Source organism: Tripterygium wilfordii, chromosome 2 (assembly GCF_013401445.1).
Source record: "Tripterygium wilfordii isolate XIE 37 chromosome 2, ASM1340144v1, whole genome shotgun sequence".
Classification (NCBI taxonomy): Eukaryota; Viridiplantae; Streptophyta; class Magnoliopsida; order Celastrales; family Celastraceae; genus Tripterygium; species Tripterygium wilfordii.
In genome coordinates this window covers 110,254-137,027 of record NC_052233.1, presented here as the reverse complement: position 1 = coordinate 137,027, position 26,774 = coordinate 110,254, and the positions used below count along the sequence as shown (strand labels likewise).

At 37.1% G+C, this 26,774-nt stretch overlaps 1 protein-coding gene across 2 annotated transcripts; it reads right to left on the bottom strand.

Annotated features, from left to right (window-relative positions):
• Positions 1-125: 125 nt before the first annotated feature.
• On the bottom strand, positions 126-26,524 carry LOC120013733 (NPC intracellular cholesterol transporter 1-like). Of its 2 annotated transcripts, none has more exons than XM_038865653.1 (39): positions 26,337-26,524; positions 25,696-25,775; positions 25,149-25,248; positions 24,922-25,029; positions 24,525-24,641; positions 23,042-23,192; positions 21,206-21,453; positions 20,788-20,964; positions 19,814-19,884; positions 19,617-19,734; positions 19,163-19,246; positions 18,191-18,286; positions 17,969-18,070; positions 17,753-17,821; positions 11,274-11,369; positions 11,098-11,205; positions 10,487-10,600; positions 10,252-10,335; positions 9,094-9,222; positions 8,523-8,721; positions 8,291-8,431; positions 8,100-8,143; positions 7,857-7,940; positions 7,654-7,722; positions 7,475-7,551; positions 6,584-6,653; positions 4,450-4,599; positions 4,096-4,161; positions 3,858-4,002; positions 3,644-3,708; positions 3,506-3,571; positions 2,651-2,744; positions 2,498-2,534; positions 2,047-2,104; positions 1,797-1,907; positions 1,390-1,457; positions 978-1,044; positions 832-900; positions 126-485 (listed from the first exon to the last, which is right to left on the bottom strand). In XM_038865653.1, the coding sequence occupies exons 1-39, from the start codon at positions 26,373-26,375 to the stop codon at positions 390-392; spliced, it is 3,867 nt and encodes a 1,288-aa protein (XP_038721581.1). In that variant the 5' UTR covers positions 26,376-26,524; the 3' UTR covers positions 126-389. The 2 variants fall into 2 exon arrangements, with proteins under 2 accessions (XP_038721581.1, XP_038721590.1); XM_038865662.1 differs by having other exon boundaries at positions 8,291-8,374.
• Between the last annotated feature and the right edge of the window lie 250 nt (positions 26,525-26,774).

Here is a 26,774-nt window from a genome sequence, read left to right as displayed (position 1 = left end):
TAATAAGCTGCTTTGTCCGCTTCTGTTGTGAAATTATAAAGTGCTGTAATGTTTAAGCATCCGAAAGTTGCCATTTTTGCAGTTCCACACATTTCCCAGTTGACAGAGAAGCAAAAAGACATTAATAAAGGGACAAATACAATTTTCTTACAAAGATCCAAGGGGTAAAGTTATCAGAGATTTTTACTGATGCAAAATAACAAACCATTTTATGGGATGGGAGCTAAGAGATGTAATATCAACTAAAAATTTAACGATTTTTTTCCTATGATTTGAAACTGTTAAGGTGTAGCAACATGTTTCATCAAGGGATGTGTTCTAACATTGTATAAAATCAACGCGCTTTGGTAGAGCCAGAACAAGCAAGTTATGGCACTCCCTAGATCAGCTCAGCTCAACTGCGACGGAGCAGAAGGCTCATCATCTTCTTGCTGTTTCTCGATAACAATATGCATCGAGGGTGGACCAAACATACTCAGCACAACCTGAAAACCACAAACACACATCATAATCCAACACAATCTAGCTGCTGCATATAATTGTGTAGTGTCATTTTGTTCCCCTTAAAAGTATTATCAATCGTCCCTTCCTCCAATTGACCCATGCTAACTTCTCCCATTGCCCTCTCAAATTCAGTCACATTGTAGGGATATCACAGATCCGTTTCCTCTTATTTTTGCTCACAAACATTATTTTTGAGTGATATTGGAACATGTGTGTCGTCAGTCAAGTACACGAAATCACCAACATTATTTTCTTGTAATTCAGCGTCAGGAATAAAATAATGGGGTGCAATCTAACAGATATAGTAGTGGATTTCAATCAACTTACTGGTAAAAACACAAGCCCGTGCAAGAAACCAATGATAACCAATGCGAGGTACATTTGAAAGTAATAGACCTGCAAAATCCAGAAAGCTACTTGTCATCCCTAAGCTAGCACGATTTTCTTCTGGTTGATAGGGAAGAGGCACAAACCACAAAAATTTCTGATCTTGCAGAGCAAAGGACAATGACTCCAACTAGCTTTGTGAGTGTAATTCCACTGCCAAATAAATCAAGCAAAACAAGAAGAAAATTAGATTTTGGTGGCAAAAGTATATTTCAAAACCCCCTCTTTTGGAACACGTGTGTGATCAGTAAAGTACGTGAAACAGTCACGGATAATAAAACAAGAATAATAGGAAATAATTGGCAGCAGAATACCTGAACAAAGTTGGTCTATATATTAAACGCTATCATTATATTATCTTAGAACTTAAGAAGAGACTATAATGATGTGCCCATCTCCATTCTAAAACTAATTCATAGACCAGTAAAAGTCTGGAAAGAGCATTCCAAGTAAAAGCAACCACACTCCAACAGGGACAAAAGGAAGTATGTAGTCAACCTGAAGACTGAAGCTCCCATGGTGCCCAGAGCCTCCTGGGCTCGCTGGTTCCTATCCCCATGGCTTACCTGTAAGAAAGAATCACCACATGTACAAAATAAATACATATCTAACATCATATTATAATATAAGCATATAATACTAGTTAAGTATTCATTCTATAACAAGTAAGTTCCCCAATGGCCAATGACAAGTATGGCGATTGCAACCAACAGCCTTCTCTAGAGAGGGGTTAGATTTGGAGTTCAAGCAAAAAAACTGTACTGGGGAAAGTCGGAGAAGCCAAGGTGCGAGCTTGATGTGCCTCCATTTCAAACACACGAAAAAGGGCACCATATTATCTAATGACCCAATAGGTAACCAGAGAATAGCATTAAAATAATGTGCAAAAGAAAGTTAATACTAACCAGGAAGGCATGTGCTATATGCACACAAAACTCAACAGCAATTCCTATTGACATTACAAGATTTACAACAGAGACTGCATTTAGTTGAATACCCAGAATTGCCATTACACCCTGCAAAACAATAAGCAATAAAAAACTTTACTGGGTGAAGGAGTGATTATCAGAAAAGACGAAAAAATATATGTTAATGTTAAAAGACAGCTGAAGCGAAAGAACATCATATATAATAGGTGCGGGAATCAGGATATACCATGAGATCCACAACTATCATCACCAAAACAAGTAAAATGATTGCTGAACTCCAGAAACTGCATTTGGTAAGTGATACAACAAAACATAAGAGGAAACACATCAAATTAGCAAGGGACCAAGGTTTTCTTCTGCTAACATTTCATAAAGAATAAAAGTTTGCTCCAAACAAGAGAGATTGCTTCCTGCCATGAGCTCCAATAAAAGTGATCAGAAAATCCTTCTAAATACACCCTAGAAAATTATACCGTAATATTTTTTTGGTATTTCAAAGATACCAAAGCCACTCGAACAAAATAAAAATTTTCAATTTACAAAATTCTTACTCTGGAGACAGCGGAAAACTGCCTTTGTTCTATGTTCGTGAAAACAGAAGAGCAAGCAAACAGTACAAGGCCCACTTTTTTTTATAATCTACGGATTGCAGACAAAGTATAAAAGGAATTTCAAACCTGGATGTAATGACAAGGCAGACAATAAATATAACACCTGTTGAATAATCAGAAGACATTCAGTTAAAGCTTAGGCAGAAACATCAACAATTGTGAAGGATAGAAAAACTTTGAATATGAAATAATATACGTGTAGTTCCAAAGTTCAAATACCAAGAGCCACAGCAATATTGGTCAATGCTACCCTCCATATATCCAAATATTGCTCAAAGAAGATATAGAACATCGCATATGGAAAGATATCCATCTGCAACACAAAATTAGTTTTGGCATAAGATCTGGACCAGCACATTTCCGGAATCTAATGGTAAGATTTTAAATTACATGATGCAGTGGAATGAAGGTATGAATAGTTAACATCCTGTTTCTGTATAAATTCAGTAAATGCAAGTCATTTTACGGGCTTTATGGAGAGGAAACATTTAAGTAGCTCACTTTCCAGAGTTCACATACTATACAAATGTGTCAATTATGAGAATAAGTAACACTCAATTAACTTTCCAAGGCTTATCTAGTTGCTTCATTGGAAACTTGACAGAAACTGAAACAGTAACCACCATAGATTTCAAAAAGAGCTCACTCACTAATAGCTTTCGTGTAAAGCATGCTATATCATTTAAATGTGGAAAAGTTAGCAACGTAGGTGACTGGATAGAAATAACCAAATCATATATTGAAAATGTAGGACCTAGAAAGATTTGCCCACAAAATTGAAAATGGTAAGACCACAAAATAAAATAAAATATCTTGGAAACAATATCATCATCCTCTAATACCCTACATGAGCAGAATACTTGGGTGGAGGTTTGATGTTGCTTATATTTGCCTGCCTCTGCTTATACTCGGCATAAATAAGCAGAAGCAGAAGCAGGCAAAAATAAGTAAGTGAAATAAAGCTCAACTGATCCGACATTTGCATAAACAACCAAAATTCCCAAATGTCATACGTGAAATCATGGACACTAGAATTGAAGAGGATGAAGAAAACTTGCATTTTTGAGATAATACCTTCAATGAATCAGACACTCTCGCACTGAACTCCCGTGCGGCTTGCATTGAATTAACGTAGTCACCCTGAGGATAGTGACAATCAAATCAAACACAAGTGCACAAATCCAATTTACAACAAAATAAATAGAACTATACCTGTTTGTTTAACGGTGTGTGATATGTACGAAACTCTGACGCCCCTATAACACTACTCTCATAGCCTGACAAAGCATTAGCAGCAAAGAAATGAATTGAAGAGATTAAATAATTTAGGACTTCTCAGGCCTTTTTTTTCAAATGCTTTATGTTATCAGAAATGAATATGAGAAAGGATAATTAACTAGTTCTGAAATAGAAATCTCAAACGCACCATTTAGATCCACACTGTTGGTGTATGCCCCATGACCACCCTTTGCACAATCAGCAGATGGTAGTGCATCAAGAAACCAAGGAAGCTTCTCCTTAAATTGCTCTGTAGGTGGACGGTTATCAACCAAGTCCGAGTGGCGAAAGCACTAGAAATAAAACCACCAGAAAATGTAGCATAATACATGATTCTCAAGTAAATTGCTTGCATATTTTAGTCACATAGAAAAGTAAGATCATACTGTTGTACAGTCTGCACAGACTCCACCTAAGCCACAAGGTCCTTCATCAGGTGAGCAACACGGCGGCTAGAGAAAAAGATATATCTTTAGAAATCATTGTTGTTTTATCCAAACCTAATGAAAGCTAGTTTGAAACTACTTTCCTCTAATAACACAAGAAATAATAACACATAAGTTAAAAACAGGTTCATCATCAGCATATGGGTCCTAACATTAATGAGTGCGTTGGTGTGTGTATTTGACAGAGAGAAGGAGAGAGAGGGAGAATGAACGAGAGAAAGAGAGAGCCGTTATGACTAAAGGAAAAGAAACACCTAAAATGCCAAAAAAGCAGAATAAATAGGAAGTCCCAACCTGATCATCAGGTGGACAATAGGAACCATTTATAAACTTCCGACAGCAACTAAATGCCTCTGGAGATATCCATACAAGAAAGTCATCAAGCCATGAGGCAGCTGGCTTAGCAATGTAGCTTGATTTTGGTATTAAAGATGCTCTAGATATCTACAGCAAGAAAACGAAGATTAAAGAAACATCAATGTCCAATGAAAGCCATAATCATGAAGAGAATATTAAAAAAACCCTCTCACAGGTTATGATTCATTCAATCTTACCAATTGGGGACAGATATTACAAAAAATAGAAGTGTTTTAAAAAATAAATACATTGACATGGATTAAATAATTTTCAGAGAGAGAAAGGGCATGCAAACTTTGAAATTCCCACAGTTTAAGCTCACGATGCAATTAAATGAGCCTTTCATTTCTGAAATGTACATTTCATAATATACAAGTCCATGGAAGTTGGCCAGTTGGGTATATTTAAGAAAGAAAGGGCATGCAAACTTTGAAATTCCCACAGTTTAAGCTCAGGATGCAATTAAATGAGCCTTTCATTGCTGAAATGTACATTTCATAATATACGAGTCCATGGAAGTTGGCCAGTTGGGTATATTTAAGATTCTAAGGTATAAGATAGGAAAAAATAATAACAATATGGTATCATAGGATCATTACAACTGAAAGTTATGACACAAAAGATGAGAGTATGCCTTCACACTCATAATAAGGAACTAAGAACATGCACATGAAAAAGGATAAAAGTTGTCTTTGATCAAGCACTCTGCTACAATACCATAAATCACATAAATATATCATACAAAGAGTCATCAGGATTTCAAAAACTAGTTGATACCAAACTGAATACCTGAGCATTGAAGGGCATTGTTCCTGATTCTACACAATTGGGAATCACAGTACATCTCATTAATTGCAAATGGTCTCTGCCGACTTAAACTTGATTACATCCAATCCCAGAACCAACTCATCAATACATCTGACCACCCCTATGAAGTTGGCTAATTGATACAAATGAAATACTAAGAACCAAAAGGTATCAAAGTAGTTTTTTTTATCAGTACTCAAAGAACAAAATATTATATGAAAACATCATATAATATTATATGCGTTTAGAAAACAATTTAATTTTGGTACATTTGGAAATTCACATTAGGGCTTCTAATAAAGCCGAGTTGAGCTAAGCCATGCTTCCCATGGCTTAGCTCAACTATATGAAAACATCATTCAAAACAAAGACACACAACCATACTAAAAATGAAATGGATAATGCTAGAGACCCCCAAAATATCACCCCCAAAAGTCCCCCAAATCTATGTGGCATTAAAATAACCATTGATTAAAAACACACATGTAGGACCCACTTCACATCCAACACTCCACATTAAATGGGGGTCTTTTGGGGGTCACTTTTTGGAGGTCTCAAGCATTATCCAAATGAAATCTATTTAAAACTTATTTGTGTGAAGTTATGTCAAAAATATATCGGTTAGAGAGAAATATGTTAACTATATCTATGTATGATATCTAAATATGTTATCGAGCTTGGCTAGGCAGCCCAGAGAAATGGAGTAACATTAGAGCAATGCTGTTAACATATGTAAATGATGTAAAATGGCAAGTTATTTACAAGCAAACCGACTAGTAGAATTGAAAAGTCATGTTGTAATAATTGCGCGAAACTTGGCCAAGAGACTAGATTCGATGTGATTGCAAGACTAGTGGCTAAAGCCACTAGCCCCACAATATTTTAGTCAAATTCCACTGTTTAGGACCTCAAATGGGCCATTTAGGGTTTTTGGACATTTTTATAATTTTGCGTTTTTATGTATTTCATTTCATTTAGGGTTGTAGCCACCTCTAAGGCTCATTATCTTTTGCTTTGAAGAAATTAATCAAAACTTGGGAGTGTTTTCTCCCTGACTGGAATCTTATGTTCTAGTTTAAACGTTGGTTTGGCCTTAATCGTAGTTTCTGACTGCGTCAGTAAATATATCAAAATCATACTTAGGCATGAACCATTGAATGATTATTGTACGCAAATTCTGTGAATAAAGACTCCACATATATAGTCCTGCATAAGGCTTTTAACATCCACAGTTGGAATTTAAAACACAGGACCAATGTCTTACCTCATTCAGAAGAGAGTTTGGATCACACTGGCTAATGGAACAGAGCTTGTTTGTATCTCTTGATTCTAAGCTGAGCAAGAAAAAATTGTGCCCGGCCAAAAATCAGATCAAAACTCAATATAAAGTACCAGATATGGCTAACTGAAAAAACTACATTATAGATGCATAAACCCAGAAACGGAAGAAGAGATTCCGCGCGACATCTTGCCCCATTGGGCAAAAAAACTTCTCTCCCATAAATTCCCCCCAACTCCAGGGCCAAAACCTCTGTTAATATTACGCTCATATTCTTAATTTCTTATCCATGGATAATGAAAATCTTCCGCCTAACTAATTTGGAGAGAAATTCTTCCATTTAAAGAGGAAAAAAAAAGCGTACTCACAATTTATGATAGGAGCATGCTTACCTTGAAATAGCATTTCCTCCTAAATCAACAAATATTTGATGGAAAAAAAAGTTCACTCAGATTTGCGTCATTTTTACTTTCATTTCCCCTTAAGTTTCTCACCAACTTGAGATTCTTGACATTGATGCTCCAATAGTACGATCATTGCGAAATAGTCAACTTAGAAAAGGTTTATTCATCACTCCAAGCCTCCGCCAATAAGTATCTAGTCAGTTTCATATCTTAAAAAATTATTAAATGATAGTAGCAGCATAAACATCCTCAAATCTAATAAATTATTAAGCAAGAGGATATGTATTCTGTAGTAATATATCATGATTATGTTTTTCAATTTCTTTTCATATGGTCTCTCTGTCGTTGTATGGGATGATGTACAAGATGGAAGGAAAATAATAACAGAATGAATGACATTCTCTTGAACAACATGAATGAGCAATATGTACCGAGTGAAAAAGGGGTAATGGAAAACTGCTTGAACTGATACCTATAGTTGTAATTCTTAACAACAAAATACAGTGGAGGCCCAACTCTGAGATATTCTGAAACATTACTAAAATACCCCTGATTCAAATGGAATTCAAAGGTCAGATTTCACGATAACAAAAGATTTACACTAAGTAGAAGCAAATTCCAGAATGGGAGATCAGATCAACAAATGTAAACCTGAAGATAAGAGTCACGAGGAAGAACAATATTCTGCTCTAAACCAGCTTCTATCCTTCGACATAGTCCCTACAGAGGTACAAAATTTGAAGTATTAGCAAAATAACAGAAACCTTAATGGAATATGGAAAAAAAGAAGTTGATATGTTATCAAAACCCATCAAATAAAGTGGGTTCTGTAAACAATAACATTTGCCACTTACGATGCTTGCCAAAGCAAAACCAACAAAGATAGCAAGAACGAATACTTTCACCCCCCAAAGTCCTAGTATACGTGCATGAACTTCCTATAACATTGAAATAAGGGAAAGTTAACATGAGAACAAAAGTCTGAGAGCATATATAAAAAGTACTAGCATACCAAATTTAAACAAAAAATAGCGTCCACAGGATCAGCACAATGCTTCTTACAAAATGATGCTCATTACAGAATCCATAAAACTTGCCTTCATATACCAAGCCAGCAGTTCGCCTCTTCTTTGACTAATGCCTATGCTCCGTCAAAATATTGAAATAATTTGATCAGGGATGATATTAAAAGATGGAAGAGAAAGCAGATATAACACCAATCTGAAAAGAATTCATAATACTACACGAGATGTTTAAAGCAACATGGAGAAAATGATTAAACAAATACCTTCGTTGGGTTCTCCAGAAGCAGAAACTTTTACGCATGGAAAGCAGTCAATCCGATTATCCTCAATTCTCAAAGCGTCAAAAACTATCAGCGCAACAAAAGCAGTAACTTGCAAAAGAAAATCCAGTAGAACAGCCAAAGCTACAGACACATACGAAAGATAATGATTTATAGTACCGAGAAGTGAAATTTCAAACTGAATGTATTAGAATACAGAAGAAATTATTTAGACCTGCGAACATGGAAAACACACGACAAGCTGGCATTGGAATGAAACTTCCAACTGCAAATGCCAGAAATTCAGATATACTTGCTAACGTTATGGATGGTCCAACTTTAACCAATGCATTGCTTATTCGTACTTCCAATGGTAGCTCCAATGGTTGCCGTTTCACAGCATGCACCAATATACACATGTTATCTACTCCCACCTGATAGAATTTACAGAAACCAAATGGTGAAACAAATCAGAATATTATATTGTTCACACACGAAAAATAACAAGGATCAGTTTGTCCCATTCACAATTTAGCAAGCACAAATGGGCATGGTCAAGATCGCAAAGCACGGAGTAACATATCGGTCCAATGAAAAGTGATATAAACACATACAGACATACACAGACAAACATAACAGAAAAGGGAAGGGAAAAAAAAGGAGTTAAGAAAGGATACAACACAGATATCAATGTTCTAAGCTACAACCTCATACAGGGTGCAGCTGATACAGTGATACTTGACATCACATAGAAAGAAAATAATAGCAATTCATCACTGCACTGTAAACCAAAATAATTTACTTACAGCCAAAACCAAGAAAGGAATAACTTCCATAATGATTAACGTAGACTTTTCCCCGATAGCACTGAAAAATCCAACAGATCCAAGGACAGAAAGCATGACAAGCAAAACTCCGGAAAGACCAAGCAAAACCTGGAAATGAGATCAGTGTGTGAGCAGCTTCAATGCATGGAGGAAGAAAAAAATAATACGCAACGTACAAGGCTCCTATAGTGGAGGCGGGGTCAAGGAAGGCTAAGATGTACGCAGCCTCACCCCCGCATTGTGGAAAGGCTGGTTCGAGGGTTTAAATGTTTGACACCTAGGTATTGGTGGTGGGGTATAAATGCATAGAAGTCCAACTTATCAAAAAAACCAACAATAAATACAAACAATGATGCATCACCAGAAATCAATGTTTCATGGAAATAAATACAATAGTGTGAATATACTTGGGTATGCATGTGTTTATGTGTTTGCATGCATACATGTTATTTGCCATCTATATGAATATTTCACTGCTACAATTAAAGAGGACCTCCTAAGAATTACTGCTTCTCATAAGTGGTCATTCATCACTTTAATAGCATTACCAGTGTTTGAGAATCACCAAGGTCATGGCATGTCCACACTATTTCTTTTCACCGCTAAAGAATCAGTCCCAAGTTATCTAATTCAATCATTCTGTTTAACAAGAACCCACTAGATAATCTGTAACTCCATGTTCCATTAGTATTAAATGGCTGCCACCCCACTACATAAACTATCCATAACTTGCCTTTGAATAATAAGAATATTGCCAATGTTGTTACTAACAAATGTGAAACGGATGGCAACGGAGTGTCTAGGAAGTGATGTATCCACTTAATGCCAAAACACGGTATATCTAGAAAAATGAAAAGGTTGAAAGAAAACCTGGGAATTTGGCAAAATGCCAAGTTTATTTTAAGCCAGAAAATTAATCATGATTAAGGATGGCATCACATAACATGGAAACCATAAAAGTACTAATAGCGCTGCACAATATATAAATGTATAAACAGGGAAATCAATGGTCTCGAAGAAATAAAAATTTAGGTCATGGATTTCAAAGGATAATAATATCTAACTTTATATAGAGTGTCATGAAGCCACAAAGAGAACTTAGCATGCAGCAGACGGGTTAGACGGGTTACAACATACCTTTGATGAGATGTAAAAAGAAGATAACCGTGGCGCATCCCCCAGTGTCACGGATATATAAGCAAACATTACAAGATAGCTTATCTGGAAAAAAAATGTATGGAAATATGGAATGAAGAATAAACAGATAGAAAACTCCCATTTTGAGTTACAAATGTTTCTAAGTAGAGGAGCATATGATCCAGATTCTTTACAAGTTGACTAACGGAAAAACATCAATTCTTCAATGACTTACAGCTATTGTTACAACATCTGCAGTACTTTCTCTTTTCAATTCTTCCTCAATAGAACTTTCGGATGAAAATGAAAGAGTGAGATTGCTAGACTGTACCATTGGTAGCAGCTCATCCTGTCAATCATGAGTTCAGATCCTGACTTGAGTTCACAATCCAAAAGAATTGAAGGATATATTGTTCTATATTCAAGTTCAAGGAAGCGATAGAAGCAATAAATGCATGTAGGTGTTCGAATCATAAAAATGGTAACTATATTCTAAAGAAAGCATTTCCATATGGCTTCCTACTCTCAAAAAGGGTATCTGTATTTGCCATGCAAATATGATATGTGTACAAAGCCATGCACTCATGGCAGCCAAAATCAGAGAATGCTCAGTTACACTACACAATACAAAACACCGAGTTAAAAGTTTTAAACTAAAAACTTGCTTTCTTTCTCAACCCAACACCAAGAAATATCTTCCGACCCTCCTGTTAATTTACTTCTTTCTCAAGCCAGAACCAAACATCATCTCCAACATTGTGTTCTTTCTTCTATACAATAGCAAGATTTCACAGAAGTTCCATAAGAATACAAGCAATGCCAAAAATAAATACGCTGCTCCCAAACCTTTGTTAACTGAATGAAAGCCTTTTCCCAGGATACTGCCTTTCCATTCTCATCGCCAGCTTCATCAACTGCATTATTAACTGGGTAGGTAACAACAAATGAAGTAGCCTGAAATCAAATAACATCTAAGGGTCAGGAGATACACAATACTTATAAGCAAGCAGTGATACTATTACCTCGGAGTAATTGTTTCCAGAGAATCCTCCTAAAGCAGTGCTTGGATCAAGTGGGGCCTCAAATGCGCTCAGACATGTGTCTGCAGAAGTATAATGCTGGAAAAGGGAAGATTGATGACTTAAAGTTAGTAAACATTTAAAATATCCTGTAGAATCCACAATAACAATGGCATACCAACAATCATGTTTAAGAAAACCATAAATGAAAGACAGTTCAGTCATTAACCAAACAAAGCCATCAAAGAGGGGAATAAAGAATAATAGTCTAGCAAGGTAATCCTCCTTGCCTAAAAAAAATCATAAGAAGTGTAAAATTATACCAGTCTACAATCCAATACTTCTAAAGAAAGCTTCAATTGAACTACAGAACCTGCTGTCAACGGATTAAATATGATCTTTGACTGACAGCTATGGTTGTAACTGACAGCTATGTTGTAAATATTCTGAATTTAATTAGGATATATTTAGGCTATAATTAGACAATGTATATATGGTAGCTTAGCTGTTTTTTAGGGGCTGAAAATCAGCTTGTATCTTTTCTGTTACAGTTTGTAATCTTGTATATAATGCAGACTCTCAATGAAGAGAGGAAGACTTTTCACCAAAAGACTCTAAATTGACATGATATCGGAGCCCTGGTTCTGAATTATCATTTGTCTCTTGTTCTCAAGTTTATTATTCTTGGTTATTCTAGTTCTCTTGATCTCATGGCTTCAGATAAGTCTGATGTTTCTCTGATTCGTTTCAATGGTAAGAACTACTCAGCTTGGTCGTTTCACTTCAGAATTTTTGTCAAAGGCAAGGAGCTGTGGGGACATGTTGATGGCAGTAACCCTACTCCTGACAGAAACAAAGACAAAGACCAGTACACCAAGTGGGAAGTCAAGGATGCTCAAGTCATGGCATGGATTTTAGGATCTGTCGAACCCAACATCATCTTGAATCTTCGATCCTCTAAGACTGCAGCCGAGATGTGGACTTACCTGAAGAAGATCTATAGTCAACAAAACACTGCTCGTCGGTTCCAACTTGAACATGAATTGGCTGCTCTACAACAGGATAGTCTCTCTATTTCTGATTTTTACTCTAGTTTCAATAATCTTTGGGCTGAATACACTGATATTGTTTATGCTACATTACCATCCGAAGGTCTTAGTTCTGTTCAATCTGTCCATGAAACTACTAAGAGGGATCAATTTCTAATGAAACTGAGACCTGAATTTGAAGGGACCAGATCCAATCTTATGAATCGAGAATCTGTTCCCTCCTTGGACACATGCCTCAATGATCTGCTTCGTGAGGAACAGCGTCTTCTCACTCAAACCACAATGGAACAACGACGATCCACATCTGTTCCAGTGGCCTATGCTACACAAGGTAAGCCAAGAAGTAGGGATATGAGCACTGTTCAGTGCTTCTGTTGTAAAGGATTTGGCCATTATGCTTCAAGTTGTCCTCGAAAATTTTGCAATTATTGCAAAAAGGATGGCCATATCATCAAGGAATGTCCTACTCGACCCCCCAAGAGATCGGAAACAGCATATGCAGTCTCAGTTGGCTCTTCTAGTGCTGGAAGTTCTGTGGATACAACATCTTCAACACAAAATGCTCCTGCTCCTGTCCAGCCGTGACCCCTGAAATGATTCAGCAAATGATCATTTCTGCATTTTCCGCTTTAGGACTCTCAGGTAAACCCTTCTCTTCATCATCTCCTTGGTACTTTGATTCAGGGGCTTCACATCACATGACAAACAATGCTGATTCCCTCACCAATGTAAACAAATATTTTGGAAATCTCACAATTCATACTGCTGATGGCAATCATTTACCTATCACGGCCACTGGTGATGTTTCTCCCTCTCTAACTGATGTCTTTGTATCTCCTGGCCTTACCACCAACCTAGTTTCTGTTGGTCAGTTAGTTGATAAGGATTGTAAAGTGGAATTTTCTAAATCTGGTTGTGTTGTGCAGGATCAACAATCAGGGAGAATGATCGCGAGGGGGCCTAAAGTGGGACGTCTTTTCCCTCTTCAATTTTCTTCGTCTCCTTATTCTTCTTTGCCATTTGTCACATGTAATTCTGCTCATGTTGATTCCCGAACGTGGCATAAACGTCTCGGACATCCAAACTTTAATGTACTTCATGATTTACTGCAATCTGGTTTTCTTGGGAATAAAGAATCATCATCTCTTAATGCTATCAAGTTTGATTGCAATTCTTGCAGGCTTGGCAAAAGTAAAACTCTACCCTTTCCTATTCACACCCCGCATGTAGTCCAACCTTTTGATCTGATACATAGTGATGTGTGGGGTATGGCACCAATCATTTCTCATGCTAATTACAAATACTTTATCACTTTTATTGACGACTATAGTCGTTTCACGTGGATTTATTTCCTCCATTCTAAAGATGAAGTCTTTTCTGTTTTTAAGATTTTTCATGCCTACGTTCAGACCCAATTTTCAGCCAATATCAAAATCCTTCGTTCTGACAATGGGGGTGAGTATATGTCTCATTTGTTTCAGGATTTTCTGCAACATAATGGCATAATCTCTCAACGATCTTGTCCTTCAACACCTCAACAAAATGGAGTTGCCGAAAGAAAGAACCGTCACCTTCTCGATGTTGTCCGCACTCTCCTATTAGAGTCATCTACGCCCTCTAAATTCTGGTGTGAAGCTCTCTCAACTGCTGTCCACCTCATCAACAGATTGCCCTCTCCCTCATTGAACCATGAATCTCCTTTCACTCGGTTATTTGGTCATCCTCCAAATTATTCCAACCTTCGTACTTTTGGTTGTGTATGCTATGTTCATCTTTCTGCACATGAACGCACCAAACTCACGGCTCAGTCAATCAAATGTGCTTTCCTAGGATATTCGGAACACCAAAAAGGTTTTCTTTGCTTTGATCCCAATTTGAGTCGTATTCGAGTTTCTAGAAATGTGATTTTTCTTGAAAACAAATATTTTTTTCCTACTCACCAGGATCCTGTTTCTCCTTCATTTTCTGTTTTGCCTATGTTTACTAACTCTTCTGCAGCTCCAGTCCCTAGTAAGCCGCTCCTAGTGTATCAACGACGAACCCCCGCCACATCCAACGAGCCTGCCATACCTCCCACGTCCCCTCACGCTCCTATCCCGAATGTTGATTCTGCTCCAGCAACTGCACATCCTCCTCTCAGACATAGTACTCGGGTTCGTAGACCCCCAGATAGGTTTGGTTTCTCTCCTCCTTCATCCTTCACAGCTACTTTGTCTTCTATTCCTATTCCCTCATCTTATAAGCAGGCAATGGAGCACGCGTGTTGGCGGGAAGCTATTGAAACAGAACTTCTTGCACTTGCAGAAAACCAAACCTGGGATGTTGTTCCTTGTCCCTCATCTGTGAAACCTCTTGGCAGTAAATTCATATTTACAATCAAGCTTCGTTCTGATGGGTCCATAGACCGTTACAAGGCTCGATTAGTGGTTCTTGGCAACAAACAAGAATATGGTCTAGACTACGATGAGACCTTTGCACCAGTCGCCAAGATGACCACTGTAAGAACTATACTCGCCCTTGCTGCATCTCAATCATGGCCCTCACATCAAATGGATGTCAAGAACGCGTTTCTTCACGGTGATCTCAAGGAAGAAGTTTACTTGAAACTTCCATCTGGTATGCCTTCTACCTCACCTAATGATGTTTGCAAATTGAAACGTTCTTTGTATGGTTTAAAGCAGGCACCGCGAGTATGGTTTGAAAAGTTTCGGTCAACTCTCCTTGGTTTTTCTTTCACTCAAAGTCAATATGACTCCTCTCTTTTCCTAAAACGGACATCGAAGGGCATGGTTCTCCTCCTTGTTTATGTGGACGATATTGTCATCACTGGCTCTGACTTGGCAGCCATCTTTGAGATTCAGACTTTGCTGCGTTCTACATTTCACATGAAAGACCTTGGCCAACTAACCTATTTCTTGGGTTTAGAGGTCCATCATCAGCCTCAAGGTATCTTCTTGAATCAGCACAAGTATAGTCAGGATTTGATTCAATTAGCTGGCCTCACCGACTCTACTTCTGTTGAGACCCCCATGGAACTGAATGTGAAATATCGACGTGATGAAGGGGAGCTCCTTGAGGATCCTACTCTCTATCGAAAGTTGGTTGGTAGTCTTATCTATCTAACCATTACTCGACCGGACATCTCTTATGCTGTTCATACCGTCAGTAAGTTCATGCAGGAACCACGGCATTTCCATCTATCTGCAGTACGACGCATTATTCGCTACATTCTTGGCACACCTAGTCGCGGCTTATTCTTCCCTACTGGTTCTTCACTTCAGCTACAAGCCTATAGCGATGCTGATTGGGCTGGTTGTCCAGACACTAGAAAATCTACAACCGGCTGGTGTATGTTTCTTGGCAATGCTCTTATCTCTTGGAAATGTAAGAAGCAAGACCATGTCTCCAAATCATCCACTGAATCTGAGTACCGCGCCATGTCTGCTGCGTGCTCCGAGATCATTTGGCTGCGTGGTCTCCTCACAGAGCTCGGTTTCAGCCCAGCTAAACCTACTCCCCTACATGCTGACAATACTAGTGCCATCCAAATTGCAGCCAACCCGGTCTACCATGAACGTACAAAGCACATCGAGGTTGACTGTCACTCAATTAGGGAAGCCTATGACTATCGAGTTATTACTCTTCCCCATATCTCCACTACCCTACAGATTGCTGATATCTTCACCAAATCCATGCCACGTCAGCGCCATAATTTTCTAGTTGGCAAATTGATGCTTATAGATTCACCAGCATCAATTTGAGGGGGGATGTCAACGGATTAAATATGATCTTTGACTGACAGCTATGGTTGTAACTGACAGCTATGTTGTAAATATTCTGAATTTAATTAGGATATATTTAGGCTATAATTAGACAATGTATATATGGTAGCTTAGCTGTTTTTTAGGGGCTGAAAATCAGCTTGTATCTTTTCTGTTACAGTTTGTAATCTTGTATATAATGCAGACTCTCAATGAAGAGAGGAAGACTTTTCACCAAAAGACTCTAAATTGACACCTGCTAGTCCAATGAGACTAACGGGAAAGAACCATATTAATAATAGTAGGCAAACTAACAGTTAGTTGTCTTCAAAAGGAATCACATGACTGGGTCACAAAATTCCACAGGCAAAGAGAAGCTTTGCCTGCGGCCATATAGGAATTTATACTTCTCATATTACATTCATCTATGCGCACGTCAGAGCTCTTCAATCAATGTGCTTCACATGGAAATCACCTTCCTTAGAATTTGTAATTTATGAATTAGTTCACAATGGAAGTGATACACGTATAAGAGGACTTACTGAAAAGATTAGAAAAAAAAGAGAGACCTTTATTTTAGTCTTTTATCGGTTTATTAAATGCATATGATAGGGTGCCTAGAGAAGTGACCGGGGTTTCTAAACGGGGGGGTTTCAGTTTGCTATGTCTGTAGTTAAGGATAAGCATAAGAGAGCAATAGTAAATCTAAGAACCAGTGAAGGATCTACATAAGAATTCCTTATTACTATATGTTTACACCAAGGATCGGCACTGGGCCATTTCTTTATTGTCATAGCGATGGCTGAACTAACAAGATATATTTCCTTGGTGCATGTTGTTTGCAGATGACATTGTCCTAGTAGATGAGACCATATCAAGAGGTAGCTTGAAATTTAAAAATTGGGAATGAGCTTCGGAATCCAAAGGGTTTAAAATAAGTAGGAATAAGCCATAATATATGATGTAAGTTTAGTATAGGTAAAAGACGAGACAAGGAAGCAATTTAAATAGACGGGAAAGAAATACCTAAAAGTAGGAAGTTCAAATAGCTTCGATCTATAATTCAAAAAGATGGGAGGAACCAAAGAGGTAGCACTGGTATAAAGCGGGTTAGGTAAACTGGAAGAATCCCTGGAATTCGGTGCAACAGAAGAATGCCATTGAAGATATTCTAAAGGTCTAGCATGCGCCCTGTAATGATTTATGGTACAGAATGTTGGGATGCTAAGAGACAACAGGCTCAATGAATGACCAACAAAATTGAGACTGGTGGGCTGCATGTGTGTCAAAATAAGGAAGGATCGGACAAGAACGAGCCAATACGATCTAGGGTAGTGGTAGCTCCAATCAAAGATAAGGTGCAAGAAAATGTCTCTCTGACTAGTTATAGTAAAGTATTGGGAAATCAAAATGGATATATGGGAAAGGCCCACAATAATAACACCCTTAAAAATTAAAATGAAATTTACCGAACAAGCAATAAATTGAGTGAAAACAAAGGCAGCATTGCAATGACTAATGAAAACACTAGTCTCTCTCCATCTAAGTCCCACTTATATTATATAGATATTATGCCCGTCTTTTGGAAAATCTAGGAAGACGTATATATATCAAAGGACATATGCTCAAATGGCCGCCAAAAAGGTGAAAACAAGACAATTTGTATAATTACCTGAAAGCAATACTCGGCATGACTGATTCCTCCATAGTAGTCGTAATTTTCAGGATCCATTTTATAATACTATCAAGGAGGCAAAAGAAGGTATCAATGGATAATGTCAACATGAAACGGTAAACAGCATGATTGGGGGGAAGGTGGGTAAAAGCACTTTCCCAATGAGCATATAAAATACAATGCAACATGAATAAAATGTATACGTAAGAAAACCTGCAAAACACTTTGCGTCGCGCAATCCTGGCCAAGAGGCTTTAAGCAAATGTCAGTAAGAGATACAGTTGAACCAGAATAATTTGCACGAATTCCATCAATCTGTAAGAGATTAAAAGATTTTACATGTATAAATTAATAAAAAAATAGACTACAAAAAGAAAATAAAAAACACATAACAAGCCAAGTGAACAAAAAGAAGCACCGAGCACCAAAAGGTACCTTCTTCTGTATATCAAAGAGTAGCTGTATATTATCCTCTGTAACAATACTGGGCAGTTTCCCATCCTTCGGATTTGGTAAGGTTGCTAATATAAGCTGTGATATACACACTATTATGTATTAACACATCGACATTCAGCAAGAGAGGAGAAACCTAGAATTTATGCATCAAATCACTGTGAGAATGCCAAAAATTTTGCTGGCCTCGCATAGTATTGCAGAAAAACCATATTTACAAAAACGCAAATGCAAAGTACTAATATGTCACATTTGACTGAATTACGATGCTCAAAAACATCAACCATGGGGAACTATCAGAGCCTAATTATTTTACCATTTGGCAGGGCCTGGTTTTCAAAACTGTAGCAATCTATAAATTCTACAAAGTACAGCCTTTGTATGGCCTTCAAAAAATTCAGCCAAAAAGAACATTGTTATTTGTTAAGATTAGTTACTTTTGCTATTCAACCCAATAAGTTAACTTGTTGAGTTGGGATATTTCACATCATTTGATTATATTCTAACACTCCCCTTTATGTGTGGATTGAACAATCCGATGGCCTAACACATGCACAACAAACAAGACCCAATACTAGGGCTACTTCCCACACTTGGGCAACAACAAATGGGGGTTTAAATTGCGGAAGTTAAGGTTTGAACCCAAGATCTCCCGCTCCGATACCATGTTAAGATTAGTTACTTTGCCATACAATCCAATAAGTTAACTTGTTGGGTTGGGGCATTTCACATCATTTATTTATATATATTATAACATTATTAGATGAAGACTCAAAAGGAGCATGCAAGCCAAATAGTTGCTTTACATTCACAAAGTAAAATTCAAACCAGGAAGAAAAAATGAGAAAAAAGGAAAACATCAGCGCGGCTATGTCATATCGCCCCAAATCACTGGGTATAATAATAATAATAATAACAACAACAACGAAACAGTCGTATAAGCAGTATCATTACCTGCTCAATTCTGTAGAAGGGAGCTAGGTGGCTGTCAAAAAACCGTTTCTCTTCTGCTGCTCGACTACCAGGACCTACCCACAACTAGACAACTAGTTCTGTCAAGCACTATTATGCAACTTTTGTGGCACATGTAAATTGCATTTATTTTAAACTAAGCCATCCACAAAAAAGAAAAAAAAAAAACCAACAACAACGACAACATTGTCAATTGACTCAAATTAATAAAGAGGAACAAATGATAAAAAGCGATGGACAACATTTATTAGAAGATAGACACTAGTTCTTGAAAGAAGCCACTTTTTCATTCTTGGCACATCATAGGGCTACTGACTTTCACATACTATGAAGGTAAGATGAGCTCTTCACTGATAGGTCAAACTTGCTGCTAAGAGAAATGGACAATATATCTTTCACCAACTCTGAAAGTAATGCAGATGCTAAAAAGTGATACCTTCTCAGGTCGAGTTTCCACCTCGAAATTAATTAAGCCTAAACAAAGCAAGAGAACAATTGCCACCGAAGAACAAAGCACAAGAGTGGGATTTCTAGCAACCCATCTTCCATACCACCTGGATATAATATAAGTAGATTACATAAGCATATACCAGACATATAATCTATTATAAATGCATACTTCATTGATGTCACCTGAAGAAGCTTGACATATATTCTTGAATGACAGAGACCCCATTCCGGACTTGGGGATTCATCCTATACACCTAGAATTTATAAAAATGAAAAAATAAAAAAAGGATAAAACTATAGTAAGCTTTCATCCCAATAACAAGAAGATACAACAAAGCTTCAAAAAACAATCCTGAAGGAAAAAATAAAACTTTTAAGACCATTACAAACAGAATCAAAACAAAAGCACAGATTGAAACTGGGCATTCCAAAAGTTGATCCTTTCATTATCTTTCAGACATTCAACAGCCATATAAGCATTTCTTGGAGTTTGAACATATCAAGAACCAAGACTCTTTGGCACCTAGCAGCTTGCACTAACACCTAGGACTTTGTAACTATTTCAACGAAGGTCATCTATTCAAACTTAATTTACAGAAATTAGAAAGTAAGACAAGTTTAGTCGACCTTGAAGGCACAAGGAGGACAACACAGCTGTGGAAACAGAACTGCCAAGGCAGTGGAAAAATATTTGATTGGCAATGATTTGTGAAAAGAATTTGTCCCTTCAACAAGGCTACATAAGGATTAGTACAAGCAAAGCTTTGGAGAATTCAATGGGGATCTGTATTTAATTTCTTTGATTAACATACAAGTATTACTAACAATGCTATGTCAGAACGCCATATTGAGACTTGGAAAAAAATAATAGGGGAGGGGGAGCTAAGGTAATATGTTGAGGATGATACTACACAAGACCAAATACAGGAAAACATAGAGTACGAAAATGGCAGGATGACAGGCAAAAAAAAAGTACCTAAAAGAAAACAATAGTAGCAAAAAACTGCAGGTCCATCCTTAATTGGCAGGGGATTTATCCCATGAAAGCAATAAACACTCTCATCATTGAAAAATTTAATTCCTAATCCACAACCTAACAGTGACAAAAGGTGTTTATGCGGGGAATAGTGAATATTAGGATAAAGAAATAGATTCACCTTCATTGAAAAGTCGCTCATATGCATGTCCTCAGAATGGATTTCACCTTCACTCAACAGTGGTTCCAGGCTAGATTGATGACTCCTATCACTTTTCCGAAGAAATAAAGCCCACCCAAAAAACGCAGAAACCAATATAATGTAGACAATTGCTAATGAAAATTCAAAGCATTTGACCTGAAAGTATCAATGGACAAGATCGTGTAAATAGCATATATCAGTGCCAATTTCACAAGGTAATTTTACTAATAAATACTTTGTTCTCTTGAAAAAATCATTTAGTCATCGACATATGAATTTTGGGCCAAGTGTAAGAGGAAAACAAAATAATCATAGATAAATTGAGTCATCAACATGAAAGTCCAGATCAGCCAGCTAAAATAGAAAAGCATCAAAACAAGGATAGATTGACTCCAACCTCAAGATGCCCGATTCTAACAGAGCAGGAATGTTTTTTGGGCGGAGAGGGAGGATCTGAATTAGCACATGCAGGAGATGAAGGGCAATCACCACAAGAGCAGCCCAAAGAAGTGTCACCACATGAATAGATACTTGTGTTCATAGGTTCCATTGCAGAGGACTCTGAAATGCTTGACCTAAATTTGATTGCGTAAGGTGAACCAGGGAATCCCGGCTCTGCTTTCTGGCCAATAAATGCAAACCACTCTGGCAAAGACAGTGGGGAACAAATCCTTTTACATGAGGTGAAAAAATTATTACAGAGTAGAAATGGCAGAAAACATTCAATTCATTCTTAACCAAAATACATTATGGTTGCTTGTCTTTTGCTGGTGCTGAACTAGAAGCATGAACCGTTAACAGAGAGAGGGAGGGGGGGGAGAATGTGTACAATTATGAGCATACCAATCATATGAACATTAAGGGTTCTTTACTAAAAAGAAAAGATTTGAACGGGCAGCATTATGATAGAGAAATATTGAGATGGGCTGGCTTGAACAGGTTATGCATCCCACCAAACAACTTGAGAGCGATCACTGTTAAACGACAAAGTCTATTGGGTTCAGTCAGATACCTAGGACCCTATCAACTTTTAGTGATACTCCAACCTGAACCATCCAGTATGGCTTTTACACAGCCCATATATGCATAATCAAGTTGAAATTTTGTGAGCATATAACATATTTTTTCTCCTAATATACACAAGATGACTATGTCAAGGTGTATCAAATGAATACCAAAGAGGGTTATGGAAGTTTATCTTTCATAAACCATAGTAACATAAATTTAAGACAATTTGGTAAAGTCAAGCTTGGGCATGGCAGCATCATAAATAAGTGAAAATAATGTGCAAAGGACAAAGAAGGAAGAAATATGTATAAACAATGACAACCACTTGGGGATTATTTAGTTACATTGAGTTGTCGTGACTATTCACTAAAATCAGTCAGAGAGAGGCTGCTACAGTGCTACCCCATTTTGTGGATTCTATTGTTAAAATAAATTGTGTTGGACAATAATCAAAAGCAACCAAGGAAATGCTACTGCTGCATTCCTATTAGAATATGTATAAATGATCAAAAAAATCCAAATCCGACAACTTACTGGGTTGAATGGCAAAGTAACTAATATTAACATGGTATCGGAGCAGAAAGCCTTGGTTCAAACCCTAGCTTCCACAATTTAATCATTTGTTGCTGCCCCAAGTGTGGGCTTTTGTGTGTGTTTGTTGTTGGGGTCTAGTGTGAGCGTTGAGCCTTGTTTGTTGGGCTGTTGAATTGCCCACACGTGAGGGTGAGTGTTAGAATATGTATAAATGATGTGAAATGCCCCAACCTAACAACTAGTTAATTTATTGGTTGAATGACAAAGTAACTAACATTAACAATTCCAAAAGACGGAGAAGAGATTCCAGAAATTAAAAAGAAAAGAAATCCCCATAAAGGAGATGGAAAATAAGTGAAGTAATAACTAGCAATGAAAGATTAAGTTCCAGCCTGTGCTAAGATATGGAAGCACTCAGATATATGACCACTCTTGTTATCCCTAATAACCACGCAAGATGTAAAGACACTCAGCCCCAGTATCTTTAAACACTTTGCCAAAAAGAACACTCTTCAACCAGCCCAAAAAAATTCTACGGAATGAAACATCTTGACATTATGGAAGGAAAGAAAAAAAAATAGATGGGCGTATGCGACACTATCTGAACTGAAAAATGCCAATAGCAGGTACAAAGTGAAATACTGAAGCATCACGTGTTAATGAAACAGACAAGGTCCGTACAATATGTTACCTTTGAAATTTCTAGCACCAGCACCAATAAAATCTATGGCTCTTGTATTCATTGTCCCAAACTTTACTTCCTTGCAAGAGTTGTATAATCCCTCTCCAAAGGAATCAGTTACATAATAGTCAATACCATCCACAGTCAAATTTTCAGAAACCTGGAAAAAAAAGAGAGAAAAACAATTGATTTTTAGGTGGAGTTTATATTAAAATGATAGCTGCAGAACACCGTATAAAATAATAATTATCACAACTAGCAAGTCTTGAATGCGCACAAGAATTGCGCATCTACACTTTCTAAGATCGGATAGAGAAGGAGTTGATTCAAGATACAAGATACTAGGTACACATTCTCAACCCCATCACTTAGGAGGGATAAAACATATACCAGATGGGGTTTAGGTGATGCTAATGTTATTGCTGGGGCAGTTCAGCTCCTGAAAATAATGATGCTAATGTTGCGGCTTATAAATAACATAAAAAGCATGATGCTTAGCCCCTCCAATAGCATGAGAATGAAACTTGTTTAGTGAAAAAATAGCAAAACTAAAGACCACTTTATGACAATATACATTTTCACCACTTTATGACTTAGTACATGTTCACCACTTGTGACTCGGTACATTTTCTTTTCGTCTTAAGCCATCAATGATTTATAGGGGTTTTTACCCAGTGAACATTAAAACATGGCTTTGTTTTAGTAAACCTTTCAAAATCCGAACTACTTGAAGAGAAATGGCACATCATAAACATCATCGTCATCATCCGAGCCTTTATCCAAAAGTTTGGGGTCGGCTACATGAATCTATAAGAAAATCAACGGAAATCCACTACGTGTAATATTTTCCGCCATTCACTTCTATGTCGGATCATACTTTCATCAAATCCTATTGAATCCATATCCTTTCTTACTACTTCAAGCCATGTTTTTTTAGGTCTTCATCTTCGCTTCATACTCTCTCCAATACAATTTCTCTCGATTCTCCTCAACGCCGCGCCGCTATTTAATTATTTATATGTTGTCTATGCTCATACCATCTTAAACGATTATCTAACAATTTACAATTGGTGTTGCTCTTACCTTAAATCTAATAATATCATTTCTTATCCCATCTTCCCTCATGTGGCCTCGCATCCAATGAAGTATTTGCATTTTTACTACATGAATTTTTTAGATATGTTGTCTCTTAACAGCCCAACACTTAGAACCACACATTATCGCAGGTCATACAACTGACCTATAGAATATTTCCTCCGACCTATAGAATTTTTCCTCCCACCTTAAAGGAATCCTTTGGTCGCACAAAACCTCGGATGCATCCCTCCACTTCATCCACCTGAATTTAGGTAATAATCTTAAAGATAACACTCAAAACCATACATCATCCGGTCGTATAGCTAACTATAGAATTTTCCCTTCAACCATAACTAAATAACACATTATGCGATTAGGAAACAATCTTCTAGATAACATTGATGAGCATCCTGACCTTGGAGATAGAAGTCACATTGATGAATAGACTTTGATTCGGTGAGCAAGAAAGCTCACAAAAGAGATTCAAGAAGTTCCTCAGGCACGCTGGACAACCAACAAGAAAAGGTATGGCCTGCAGAAGACACGCGTTGTAATTGCAATGTCAAGTGAACATATATTTCAAGGCAATGGTAAAAAGTGAACAATGCTCGTAGCTGAAGAAGGCTGTAATTAACAATATAATCTGTCACACCCCCAAAAAATACATATACTGGATATAAGAGTCTACATACACAATGATTTTCTTTTTAAGGGCAAATTTATGCAAGAATAAGATATCAAGAATTTGCCAGAAGCATGCTTCCAAAATTCATTAAGGTTTTCATAAATAAAGAACGTAAAAAAAGTCTTACTTGTTGAACCTGTGCCCGCAGTGTATCAAATTGAGCCTCCGTACAACAAACATTTCCACTTATACTTGGACACAAGCTTTGAATCTTGGCAGAAAATAGCTCATCAGGCTGCAAGAGCATACAGCATGCAATAGGTTTTATAAATTTAGCAGAAGAAAGGTTTAAAGAGGAAGAAAAGAGAGATAGTTTAGTTCAGCAATTTACGCAATTTTACGAAAATTGAATACCTTCACCGACGGAGAACCATAAGGACAATTTAGCACTTTCCCATCACTGCTTTCTCCGCATATATCATACATTGCACAATATTCTTTTGAATGACTTTCCCTGCCAACAAAGCAAATATGTAATGCTTCACACAAGAGAAAGTTGCGGGACATTCAAAGTTTTGAGTAAAATGTAAAAGTTACACGAAGGTTGTAATGTATCATCATCAGCAGTTTGACCTCACTCTAAAACTCAAACAACAAATATCATGAAAACTGAGAAATGAAAGATGGAGACAGTAACACATCAAGCCACATACATTGAGCAAAAACATTCTAAATCAAGTTCGGCTCAAAGATGCCATCATCCTTTATTGTGAAGAGATATGATATATGAGTAGTGATACAACTGGGTGTACAAACCCCCACAAGAATATATGATGACTCGGAACTAACCATAAAACCATGAAATTTCGTATAAAAAAAACAAGTATCATATAGAATAGCCAGTCAATGAAAAATCAAGGTAAGTTATATACAAGTGATACATTGACTAGAACAGGCTTACCCAGAAGAAACATCAGTAGGAATCAGCACGTGCTTAGCACCAATCTTTTCTGTGGAGAGTAATAAGGCAATGAACACTAACTGCAGAAAACAAAAAATGAACGGTTTTGACAACAGCAAACAAATCATGAAGAGTTAATCAGTCGCTGAATAAATTAGTTATAGTTTTCAAAAACTTCTTTAAAATATCACTAAAAGGATCTCTTTATTTTCGTTTGCTGATAGTTTTTTGATGAAGTAAATGGATAATTACCCTCCTGCTTTAAAGTAGTGTAAAATTTCCAACTAGAATGATCTTGATAATCTATATAGTTACAGCTACAATAATGAACCAATAACCCAGAAGTTTTTATTTGGAAACAAAAAAAAAATCTTATCTCTTTATATAATACATTACTCAAGATGAGGAAAATCCTTCACTAAAAAAAAGAAGAAAACCCAATAATTCTCAAAATCCAATTTCGAGAAAAGAAAGAACCGGCACAATTCCCTCATGATGTTTTCGTCTCGTTCAAGCGATACATAGAAAAAGAAATGAACAAACTGATAAACCCCGTTCAAACCTAACCCTAGCAAGAATGGTGATAGAAGAAATACAGAGGAAACAAAGAAGAACACAGAGATATGGAATCGAAATATTGCCTGAACTAGAGAGAGGAGACGCGGAGATAACACCGCCATTTTGCTTGGTACAGGGAGTGTATCGATGAAAGAAAAACAACTCCAACTCCTTCAGTCTTAATTGGTATCTGGGCTTTGCTTAGTTTTGGGGGAATTGACTTTTAAAATGGGTTGTGATTCTCAGTGACTCTGCCATGGAAGTTACAGAAATCCCCTCTTTTAGAATTTCAATTTGTAGCCTATTGGTTGGGATCAACAGCTACACTTCTTTTGTCGTTTTGGGCGTTCTCATTGAATGTTGAAACGCACATTACACCGGCGTTTTACTGGCGATCAAAAGTAATCATATTTTGTTCTTCTTTATGTTTTATTTTTCATAGTTTTTTAATGTGCGAACTAAGTGATGGCAGACAAAGATTGTGTTCAACTATGATTGAGATGAGATTTAAAAAAGAAATT

Bases quoted from the DNA above. Each gene is read 5' to 3' on its own strand.
- LOC120013733 (XM_038865653.1), bottom strand. From the start codon at position 26,375: ATGGCGGTGTTATCTCCGCGTCTCCTCTCTCTAGTTCAG. The intron at 25,030-25,148 runs GTATTCAATTTT...ATGCTCTTGCAG, and splicing joins ATGGTTCTCCGTCGGTGAAG to CCTGATGAGCTATTTTCTGC. The intron at 18,287-19,162 runs GTAATGATACTG...TGTATATCACAG, and splicing joins CCTTCTACAGAATTGAGCAG to CTTATATTAGCAACCTTACC.